This window comes from Coregonus lavaretus (assembly GCF_964263955.1).
Source record: "Coregonus lavaretus genome assembly, chromosome: 11".
Classification (NCBI taxonomy): Eukaryota; Metazoa; Chordata; class Actinopteri; order Salmoniformes; family Salmonidae; genus Coregonus; species Coregonus lavaretus.
In genome coordinates, this window is record NC_139998.1 from 45,990,189 (window position 1) to 46,001,854 (window position 11,666).

Sequence of the window (11,666 nt, forward strand, 5' to 3'; positions counted from 1 at the left end):
TTTTCCTAGCCACCGTGCTTCTACACCTGCATTACTAGCTGTTTGAGGTTTTAGGCTGGGTTTCTGTACAGCACTTCGAGATATTAGCTGATGTAAGAAGGGCTATATAAAATAAAATTGATTGATTGATTGATTGACTGGGAAAGGGTGAGGTAAAAAGAGGAAAGGAGTGGAAAGAAAGAGGTTGAAAGACATGAATTGAAGTCAGGCGTCGGGAGGTTAAAGTTGCCCAGTACGGGAAATTAGCTTATCAAGGTGTCAATCTCATTGAGGAACTCTGCAAGGGCACCTGGTGGGTGATAGGCTAACATGGGCAGTAATCTGTTTATATCTTAATCGATTCGATACAGTATCAAGTCAGTACTATGTCCCAAGTCAAGTGGACAAAGTCAGTAGGCCTAGGCTTAATAGCTGGAAGCTGTTTCAATCAAAGAAGACGTCGCTGAATTTGTCAAATTTGATTTGTTTTTTTCTATTTGTCTTTAAAGAAAACAATAGGCATATTGTAAAACCACAACATAAATCCATCCTATACTCCAAAACCATTCCTTTATTATATTCATAACTGGTAGGTTCACCACCATACTCCTGTCAATAATTACTGAATGATTTAGGTCACCAATTGCTTTAATAATGAATTGCATGAAGGATGGATTAACCAAAGGCCTGATTTGATGGGGATGAATAAACAGACTAACATGGACATTTGATACAAACCAGACTGAATTATTGCCAGTAACCAACTTTGCATTACACATACTGAACATCTACAGTACCAGTCCAAGTTTGGACACACCTACTCATTCAAGGGTTTTTCTTTATTTTTACTATTTTCTACATTGTAGAATAATAGTGAAGACATCAAAACTATGAAATAACACATGGAATCATGTAGCAACCAAATAAGTGTTAAACAAATCAAAATATATTTTATATTTGAGATTCTTCAAAGTAGCCACCCTTTGCCTTGATGACAGCTTTGCACACTTGGCATTCTCTCAACCAGCTTCACCTGGAATGTTTTTCCAACAGTCTTGAAGGAGATCCCACATATGCTGAGCACTTGTTGGCTGCTTTTCCTTCACTCTGCGGTCCAACTCATCCCAAACCATCTCAATTGGGTTGAGGTCGGGTGATTGTGGAGGCTTGATGGTTTTTGCGACTGCACTTGAAGAAACTTTAAACGTTATTGAAATTTTCCGGATTGACTGACCTTCATGTCTTAAAGTAATGATGGACTGTCGTTTCTTTTTGCTTATTTGAGCTGTTCTTGCCATAATATGGACTTGGTCTTTTACCAAATAGGGCTATCTTCTGTATACCACCCTACATACAGTGGGGAAAAAAAGTATTTAGTCAGCCACCAATTGTGCAAGTTCTCCCACTTAAAAAGATGAGAGAGGCCTGTAATTTTCATTATAGGTACACGTCAACTATGACAGACAAATTGAGGGAAAAAAATCCAGAAAATCACATTGTAGGATTTTTTATGAATTTATTTGCAAATTATGGTGGAAAATAAGTATTTGGTCACCTACAAACAAGCAAGATTTCTGGCTCTCACAGACCTGTAACTTCTTCTTTAAGAGGCTCCTCTGTCCTCCACTCGTTACCTGTATTAATGGCACCTGTTTGAACTTGTTATCAGTATAAAAGACACCTGTCCACAACCTCAAACAGTCACACTCCAAACTCCACTATGGCCAAGACCAAAGAGCTGGCAAAGGACACCAGAAACAAAATTGTAGACCTGCACCAGGCTAGGAAGACTGAATCTGCAATAGGTAAGCAGCTTGGTTTGAAGAAATCAACTGTGGGAGCAATTATTAGGAAATGGAAGACATACAAGACCACTGATAATCTCCCTCGATCTGGGGCTCCACGCAAGATCTCACCCCGTGGGGTCAAAATGATCACAAGACCGGTGAGCAAAAATCCCAGAACCACACGGGGGGACCTAGTGAATGACCTACAGAGAGCTGGGACCAAAGTAACAAAGCCTACCATCAGTAACACACTACGCCGCCAGGGACTCAAATCCTGCAGTGCCAGACGTGTCCCCCTGCATAAGCCAGTACATGTCCAGGCCCGTCTGAAGTTTGCTAGAGTGCATTTGGATGATCCAGAAGAGGATTGGGAGAATGTCATATGGTCAGATGAAACCAAAATAGAACTTTTGGTAAAAACTCAACTCGTCGTGTTTGGAGGACAAAGAATGCTGAGTTGCATCCAAAGAACACCATACCTACTGTGAAGCATGGGGGTGGAAACATCATGCTTTGGGGCTGTTTTTCTGCAAAGGGAAAGAATGAATGGGGCCATGTATCGTGAGATTTTGAGTGAAAACCTCCTTCCATCAGCAAGGGCATTGAAGATGAAACGTGGCTGGGTCTTTCAGCATGACAATGATCCCAAACACACCGCCCGGGCAACGAAGGAGTGGCTTCGTAAGAAGCATTTCAAGGTCCTGGAGTGGCCTAGCCAGTCTCCAGATCTCAACCCCATAGAAAATCTTTGGAGGGAGTTGAAAGTCTGTGTTGCCCAGCGACAGCCCCAAAACATCACTGCTCTAGAGGAGATCTGCATGGAGGAATGGGCCAAAATACCAGCAACAGTGTGTGAAAACCTTGTGAAGACTTACAGAAAACGTTTGACCTGTGTCATTGCCAACAAAGGGTATATAACAAAGTATTGAGAGACTTTTGTTATTGACCAAATACTTATTTTCCACCATAATTTGCAAATAAATTCATTAAAAATCCTACAATGTGATTTTCTGGATTTTTTTTCTCATTTTGTCTGTCATAGTTGACGTGTACCTATGATGAAAATTACAGGCCTCTCTCATCTTTTTAAGTGGGAGAACTTGCACAATTGGTGGCTGACTAAATACTTTTTTTCCCCACTGTATCTATATCACAACACAACTGATTGGCTCAAACGCATTAAGGAGGAAAGAAATTCCACAAATTAACTTTTAACAAGGCACACCTGTTAATTGAAATGCATGGGATGTAGCTCAGTTGGTAGAGCATGGCGTTTGCAACGCCAGGGTTGTGGGTTTGATTCCCACGGGGGGCCAGTATGAAAAATACAAAAAATAATGTATGCACTCACTAACTGTAAGTCGCTCTGGATTAGAGCGTCTGCTAAATGACTAAAATGTCAAATGTAAATGTAATTCCAGGTGACTACCTCATGAAGCTGGTTGAGAGAATGCCAAGAGTGTGCAAAGCTGTCATCAAGGCAAAGGGTGGCTACTTTGAAGAATCAAATATAAAATATATTTTGATTTGTTTAACACTTTTTTGGTTACTACATGATTCCATGTGTGTTATTTCATAGTTTTGATGTCTTCACTATTATGAAGAAAACCCTTGAATGAGTAGGTGTGTCCAAACTTTTGACTGGTACTGTACAAGACAGGGAAGTAAATCCCATGTTCTCCATCTGTGCCTTCAGGGCTTCGAAGTTGCAAATCTCAGCATGCATATACACATAAGTGCTGGGGGGGGGTTATTGGTGCTGTCAAATATGGTTTGGTACTTTGTAAACATGCAAACCCATTGCATGGCATGCATGCAAAACAATTTAATGGGGAATTCTGTCAAAATGGCTTGTCAACATTAGAGTTATATGCATTGCAAGTGGTGCTTTAGTTTGCAGGTAAACAATTGAAACGTTAGTCAGTGTCAAGTACACCAGTTTGAGTCGAACTGGTAAACATGTTCAGTCTTCATAGCAATTTCTAGCGGTTAAATCGATATCTAGCTTACTACACGGAACCTTTTGATTGATGCATGGGAATATGAATAGGAGCAGGTGCTTGCTAGCTATAACCTAGCTACTGTTACCTGAGCCTGCCTGGCTGCCTACCATAGCGAACATCAACAAAGACAGTTCACGGGAAAGCTACGGTTAACAAATTGCAAATGCTGGCAAAATAACGCCCCAATCAATGATGGTTATCAGAAGAAAAATATTTAGCTTTAATTGTAAGGGCAGTCAATCGGCCACTTCTGCTTGCCACTGCCAGCTGGCTAAAAACAACTTGTCATAAAACGTGCTGCAGTTAACGTTAGTTAGCTACTGCCAGTACAGCAGTAGCTAGCTAGCCTAGTAGCAGAATTAATCAACAAAACAAGGCACTTACCCGTGCAGCTCTAGTAATGTTTAGGTCTTTCATCACCTCTTCGAAAGCCGCAGTCTCCTCTGCCTGTTTCTGATTATGTAAAGCGATTTTCTCGCTAAATTTACGTGGATTGTTTGAGCTCGCCATCTTTTGCTCTTCTTCTCAATGGGACCTTACGCACAACGCTTGGCTACGATGGTTTGTCGTCATTACGCGCGTACATTGTTCTATTGCATTTCGTGGAAATCTAATGGGTATTATCACATAATTAAATCAGGATTTACCGTGTGTAGGCCTATTTGATTTATATTGTGTGCTCTAAAATATGTCAAGGAACTTCTGTTTAAAGGGATAGTTCACTCAAAAACGCTATGTTGTGCATGTCAGCAGTCAAGTTTAAGATAGATCACTTCAGTACAGAGCAAAAACTGTGATATCCTATTTTTCATAAGAAAAGTTGATAAAAGGAACAAATATATTTCTTGAAGTTAAGAAGTTTTATTAAAAGCCAATCAACATCTGAACAACACAATGACCTGGGCGAACAAGGTACTGTATTGCCAGAGGAAAACCTACCTTTCTTCTTCATTGGGGTTTATCGGCGGTTGGCATCCAACGTTATGGTGCATTACCGTCACCTACTATACTGGAGTGTGGGCCAGAGACCGGGAGAAACTACAGTCGTGGTCAAAAGTTTTGAGAATGACACAAATATTAATTTTCACAAAGTCTGCTGCCTCAGTTTTTATGATGGCAATTTGCATATACTCCAGAATGTTATGAAGAATGATCAGATTAATTGCAATTCATTGCAAAGTCCCTCTTAATCCCCAAAAAACATTTCTACTGCATTTCAGCCCTGCCACAAAAGGACCAGCTGACATCATGTCAGCGATTCTCTCGTTAACACAAGTGAGAGTGTTGAAGAGGACAAGGCTGGAGATCACTCTGTCATGCTGATTGAGTTAGAATAACAGACTGGAAGCTTTAAAAAAAATGAGGGTGATGCTTGAAATCATTGTTCTTCCTCTGTTAACCATGGTTACCTGCAAGGAAACGTGCCGTCATCATTGCTTTGCACAAAAAGGGCTTCACAGGCAAGGATATTGCTGCTAGTAAGATTGCACCTAAATCAACCATTTATCGGATCATCAAGAACTTCAAGGAGAGAGATTCAATTGTTGTGAAGAAGGCTTCAGGGCGCCCAAGAAAGTCCAGCAAGCGCCAGGACCGTCTCCTAAAGTTGATTCAGCTGCGGGATCGGGGCACCACCAGTGCAGAGCTTGCTCAGGAATGGCAGCAGGCAGGTGTGAGTGCATCTGCACGCACAGTGAGGCGAAGACTTTTGGAGGATGGCCTGGTGTCAAGAAGGGCAGTGAGGAAGCTACTTCTCTCCAGGAAAAACATCAGGGACAGGCTGATATTCTGCAAAAGGTACAGGGATTGGACTGCTGAGGACTGGGGTAAAGTCATTTTCTCTGATGAATCCCGTTTCCGATTGTTTGGGGCAAAGCTTGTCCGGAGAAGACAAGGTGAGATCAGTCTGGTGTCATGCCAACAGTAAAGCATCCTGAGACCATTCATGTGTGGGGTTGCTTCTCAGCCAAGGGAGTGGGCTCACTCACAATTTTGCCTAAGAACACAGCCAAGAATAAAGAATGGTACCAACCCATTCTCCGAGAGCAACTTCTCCCAACCATCCAAGAACAGTTTGGTGACGAACAATGCCTTTTCCAGCATGATGGAGCACCTTGCCATAAGGCAAAAGTGATAACTAAGTGGCTCGGGGAACAAAACATCGACATTTTGGGTCCATGGCCAGGAAACTCCCAGACCTTAATCCCATTGAGAACTTGTGGTCAATCCTCAAGAGGTGGGTGGACAAACAAAAACCCACCAATTCTGACAAACTCCAAGCATTGATTATGCAAGAATGGGCTACCATCAGTCAGGATGTAGCCCAGAAGTTAATTGACAGCATGCCAGGGCGGATTGCAGAGGTCTTGAAAAAGAAGGGTCAACACTGCAAATATTGACTCTTTGCATAAACTTAATGTAATTGTCAATAAAAGCCTTTGACACTTATGGAATGTTTGTAATTATACTTCAGTATACCATAGTAACATCTGACAAAAATATCTAAAAACACTGAAGCAGCAAACTTTGTGAAGACCAATACTTGTCATTCTCTTTTGACCATGATCCTACCTGCCAGCCGTGTTGCTCTTAAAAAAGATAACAACATATGAGACTATATCTAATGACGTTCTACTCAATATACTCTTTAAACGAATTTCCTGTATCCCCTTCTCCCTCCCTCATACTAGATCTCATCCTCTCTCTTTCCCTCTGATACTGCCCACACTGTAGCAATACATGCTCCACGGTCTCTGTTTCCTGACAATAATCACTTTCCTGTTGGATGCTTTCCTATCACATTTAATGTCTTATTCAACTGGCTGTGTCCCACCCTTAATATTGTAAAAATAGCCTCCTCTCTTCTGTCCCTTCCTGCCGTCCTCCCCTCCCCGACTTTCCTTTGTACTTGAAATAAATGCCTTCCCTTAATATTTATATTCCACTGCTCCTGCCATCTCTGCACCATCACTGTATATATCAGTCTTTTTGCCTCTGCCTTGCTCATTGAAACTTCAACATCACCATCCCCACTACTAAGTGCTTGTTTAGCCTGTTCATCTACTGCCTCGTTCCCCTCCACCCCCACATGGGACCCAAGTAAATCTTATCTGTATACCCATCTGTTCAATCCTGCCATGGGTTTGTAGCACCTCATAAAGCAGGTCTTGTCTGCTACGTGAGCTAAAGGACTGGAGACTCATTAACACTGCACATGAATCAGTGAAAATAACTACTCTGTCTTGTTTGACTTCCTCCACCCACTGCAAGGCCAACAGTATGGCCATCAGCTCCGCCGTATATACAGCCAGATGATCTGTAATACGTTTCCTGACATCCACCCCACATTCCTGCACTACAAATGCTGACCCAGTATGTCCTGTCCTTGGATCTTTTGAACCATCTGTGTAAATGGCCACAAAATCCTGATACACAGTTTCCAGACGTCTCTTAAAGAAATCAAATGGATCAACACCCTCCCTATCTTTCTGTAGTCTCTCCAACACTTCTAGATGAACTACTGGAGGCGGGAGTAGCCATGGTGGATTTACAGGAATAACTACCGTTGGACTAAACTCCCTTCTATTCAGTCCCATCTCCTTCACCTGGGTATTACCCACCCACCCAAAGCTCGTGTTCTGTCTTCGCTCATGTTCCCAGCATGCCTGTAAAATCCCTTTCGCAGGATGAGACACCCCATGTCTGTCACGGTTTCGGCCGAGGCTGCTCCTCCTCCTGGTTCGGGCAGGCTTCGGCGGTCGTCGTCCCCGGAGTACTAGCTGCCACCGATCTATGTTTCATGTTCGTTTGGTTTTGTCTTGATGTTGTACACCTGTGTCTTCTTAGTCCTCGTTAGTGTCCTATTTAGTTCTCGTTGTGTGTGTTTGTCTTTGTGTGTGATTGCTCTTCTGTTTTGTGTTGGAGCTACGTACTTCCCTCCAGTGTTTTGGAGAGGTTTTTCGCACATGTTTGTGCGCCGTTTGTTTGACGCCTGTGTGCGCCGTTATTTCGCCTTCGGGCTTATTTTCTACGTGAATATTGCACTAAAGTCTTTTGGACTGAGCTTCTGCGTCCTGCGCTTGATTCATGCACCACACCCACCTTCAGCACCCCTTGACAATGTCCTTGTAGGTTGACCCAATAATTAATTGCCAGCTGCTGTCTCCTAATCTGCGATGGCATATCCCCCATCTCCACCTGTAATGCAGCAACTGGGGACGTCCAAAACGCCCCACTACATATTCTGAGTCCTTTCCCCTGTATAACATCTAGCCTTTCCAGTGAGGTCCGGGCTGCCGAACCATATGCTATACTGCCATAGTCTATTTATAAGCCTGCTCCCTGCCCGTTTCATTACAATATATATATATATATATACAGTGGGGAGAACAAGTATTTGATACACTGCCGATTTTGCAGGTTTTCCTACTTACAAAGCATGTAGAGGTCTGCAATTTTTATCATAGGTACACTTCAACTGTGAGAGACGGAATCTAAAACAAAAATCCTGAAAATCACATTGTATGATTTTTAAGTCATTAATTTGCATTTTATTGCATGACATAAGTATTTGATGCATCAGAAAAGCAGAACTTAATATTTGGTACAGAAATCTTTGTTTGCAATTACAGAGATCACACGTCTCCCGAGTGGCGCAGTGGTGTAAGGCACTGCATCACAGTGCTAGCTGTGCCACTAGAGATCCTGGTTTGAATCCAGACTCTGTCATAGCTGGCCGCGACCGGGAGACCCATGGGGCGGTGCACAATTAGTCAGCGTCGTCCAGGGTAGGGGAGGGAATGGCCGGCAGGGATGTAGCTCAGTTGGTAGAGCATGGCGTTTGCAATGCCAGGGTTGTGGGTTCGATTCCCACGGGGGGCCAGTATGAAAATGTATGCACTCACTTAACTGTAAATCGCTCTGGATAAGAGCATCTGCTAAATGACTAAAATGTTTCCTGTAGGTCTTGACCAGGTTTGCACACACTGCAGCTGGGATTTTGGGCCACTCCTCCATACAGACCATCTCCAGATCCTTCAGGTTTTGGGGCTGTTGCTGGGCAATACGGACTTTCAGCTCCCTCCAAAGATTTTCTATTGGTTTCAGGTCTGGAGACTGGCTAGGCCACTCCAGGACCTTGAGATGCTTCTTACGGAGCCGCTTCTTACGGAGCCACTCCTTATTTGCCCTGGCTGTGTGTTTCGGGTCGTTGTCATGCTGGAAGACCCAGCCACGACCCATCTTCAATGCTCTTACTGAGGGAAGGAGGTTGTTGGCCAAGATCTCGCGATACATGGCCCCATCCATCCTCCCCTCAATACGGTGCAGTCGTCCTGTCCCCTTTGCAGAAAAGCATCCCCAAAGAATGATGTTTCCACATCCGTGCTTCACGGTTGGGATGGTGTTCTTGGGGTTGTACTCATCCTTCTTCTTCCTCCAAACACGCCGAGTGGAGTTTAGACCAAAAAGCTCTATTTTTGTCTCATCAGACCACATGACCTTTTCCCATTCCTCCTCTGGATCATCCAGATGGTCATTGGCAAACTTCAGACGGGCCTGGACATGCGCTGGCTTGAACAGGGGAACCTTGCGTGCGCTGCAGGATTTTAACCCATGACGGCGTAGTGTGTTACTAATGGTTTTCTTTGAGACTGTGGTCCCAGCGCTCTTCAGGTCATTGACCAGGTCCTGCCGTGTAGTTCTGGGCTGATCACTCACCTTCCTCATGATCATTGATGCCCCACGAGGTGAGATCTTGCATGGAGCCCCAGACCGAGGGTGATTGACCGTCATCTTGAACTTCTTCCATTTTCTAATAATTGCGCCAACAGTTGTTGCCTTCTCACCAAGCTGCTTGCCTATTGTCCTGTAGCCCATCCCAGCCTTGTGCAGGTCTACAATTCTATCCCTGATGTCCTTACACAGCTCTCTGGTCTTGGCCATTGTGGAGAGGTTGGAGTCTGTTTGATTGAGTGTGTGGACAGGTGTCTTTTATACAGGTAACGAGTTCAAACAGGTGCAGTTAATACAGGTAATGAGTGGAGAACAGGAGGGCTTCTTAAAGAAAAACTAACAGGTCTGTGAGAGCCGGAATTCTTACTGGTTGGTAGGTGATCAAATACTTATGTCATGCAATAAAATGCAAATTAATTACTTAAAAATCATACAATGTGATTTTCTGGATTTTTGTTTTAGATTCCGTCTCTCACAGTTGAACTGTTCCTATGATAAAAATGGCAGACCTCTACATGCTTTGTAAGTAGGAAAACCTTCAAAATCGGCAGTGTATCAAATACTTGTTCTCCCCACTGTATATATATATATAATGTATAAGCAAGATATTGCTCTACCAAAGTTTAAATACCGGTAGTGGTTAAATCAAATCCTTGTAACTGTATCAAGGCCATGATGTACAGAGCAGAACTGAAATATACCAAATGTATCAGATACAGTACGCCTATAATTGACTGACAGGAAAGTCAATATTGGGATTAATGTCTTTCTGTCATGACCTTAGTGACATTTAACAATGATGATGGAGTTGCACAGTAGTTCGCTAAATGCAGTGTATGGTCAAGTATAAAAAGGCAAAGAATAGCATACATTACTTCAAATTTTATTTGTCACGTGTTTAGCAGATGTTATTGCGGGTGTAGCGAAATGCTTGTTCTTCTAGCTCGACAGTGCAGTAATATCTAACAAGTTATTCTAACAATTTCACAACATATACCCAATACACACAAATCTAAGTAAGGAATGGAATTTAAGAATATATACATATATGGACAAGCAATGACAGAGCGGCATTGACTAAGATACAGTAGAATATTATAGAATACAGTATATAAACTCAGCAAAAAAAGAAATGTCCCTTTTTCGGGACCCTGTCTTTCAAAGATAATTCGTAAAAATCCAAATAACTTCACAGATCTTCATTGTAAAGGGTTTAGACACTGTTTCCCATGCTTGTTCAATTAACCATAAACAATGAATGAACATGCACCTGTGGAATGGTCGTTAAGACACTACAGATAGTAGGCAATTAAGGTCAGTTATGAAAACTTAGGACACTAAAGAGGCCTTTCTACTGACTCTGAAAAACAACAAAAGAAAGATGCCCAGTGTCCCTGCTCATCTGCGTGAACGTGCCTTAGGCATGCTGCAAGGAGGCATGAGGACTACAGATGTGGCCAGGGCAATAAAAATATTATTTTTTTGAAAAAAACTAAGACAGCGCTACAGGGAGACAGGACGGACAGCTGATCGTCCTCGCAGTGGCAGACCACGTGTAACAACACCTGCACAGGATCGGTACATCCGAAAATCACAGCTGCGGGACAGGTACAGGATGGCAACAACTGCCCGGGTTACACCAGGAACGCACAATCCCTCCATCAGTGCTCAGACTGTCCGCAATAGGCTGAGAGAGGCTGGACTGAGGTCTTGTAGGCCTGTTGTAAGGCAGGTCCTCACCAGACATCACGGAAACAATGTCGCCTATGGGCACAAACCCACCGTCGCTGGACCAGACAGGACTGGCAAAAAGTGCTCGTCACTGACGAGTCGCGGTTTTGTCTCACCAGGGGTGATGGTCGGATTCGCGTTTATCGTTGAAGGAATGAGTGTTACACCGAGGCCTGTACTCTGGAGCGGGATCGATTTGGAGGTGGAGGGTCCGTCATGGTCTGGGGCGGTGTGTCACAGCATCATCGGACTGAGCTTGTTGTCAAAAAAACCACTTTCAAAAATGACAAACAAAAGGATAATTATGCAGATTACAAAAAATGTGCACAATCTTCATTTCACATCTTTATTACAGTACTGTATATATTAAACTGACAGGTCAGGTTTAATTTTCTACAATTGGGAATAAGGATTTACTGGTCTTCAATTTACA

The 11,666-nt window shown here is 43.1% G+C and overlaps 1 protein-coding gene across 1 annotated transcript in view; it reads right to left on the reverse strand.

The window, feature by feature from the left end:
* Positions 1-4,316, reverse strand: part of LOC311137560 (CREB-regulated transcription coactivator 1-like) — a 36,006-nt gene extending 31,690 nt beyond the window's left edge. Inside the window, exon 1 of the mRNA XM_084172077.1 lies at positions 4,154-4,316. Coding sequence (XP_084028203.1) covers positions 4,154-4,279 — 126 coding nt within the window. The 5' untranslated portion in view covers positions 4,280-4,316. The remainder of the gene's footprint in view (positions 1-4,153) is intronic.
* Positions 4,317-11,666: the final 7,350 nt, after the last annotated feature.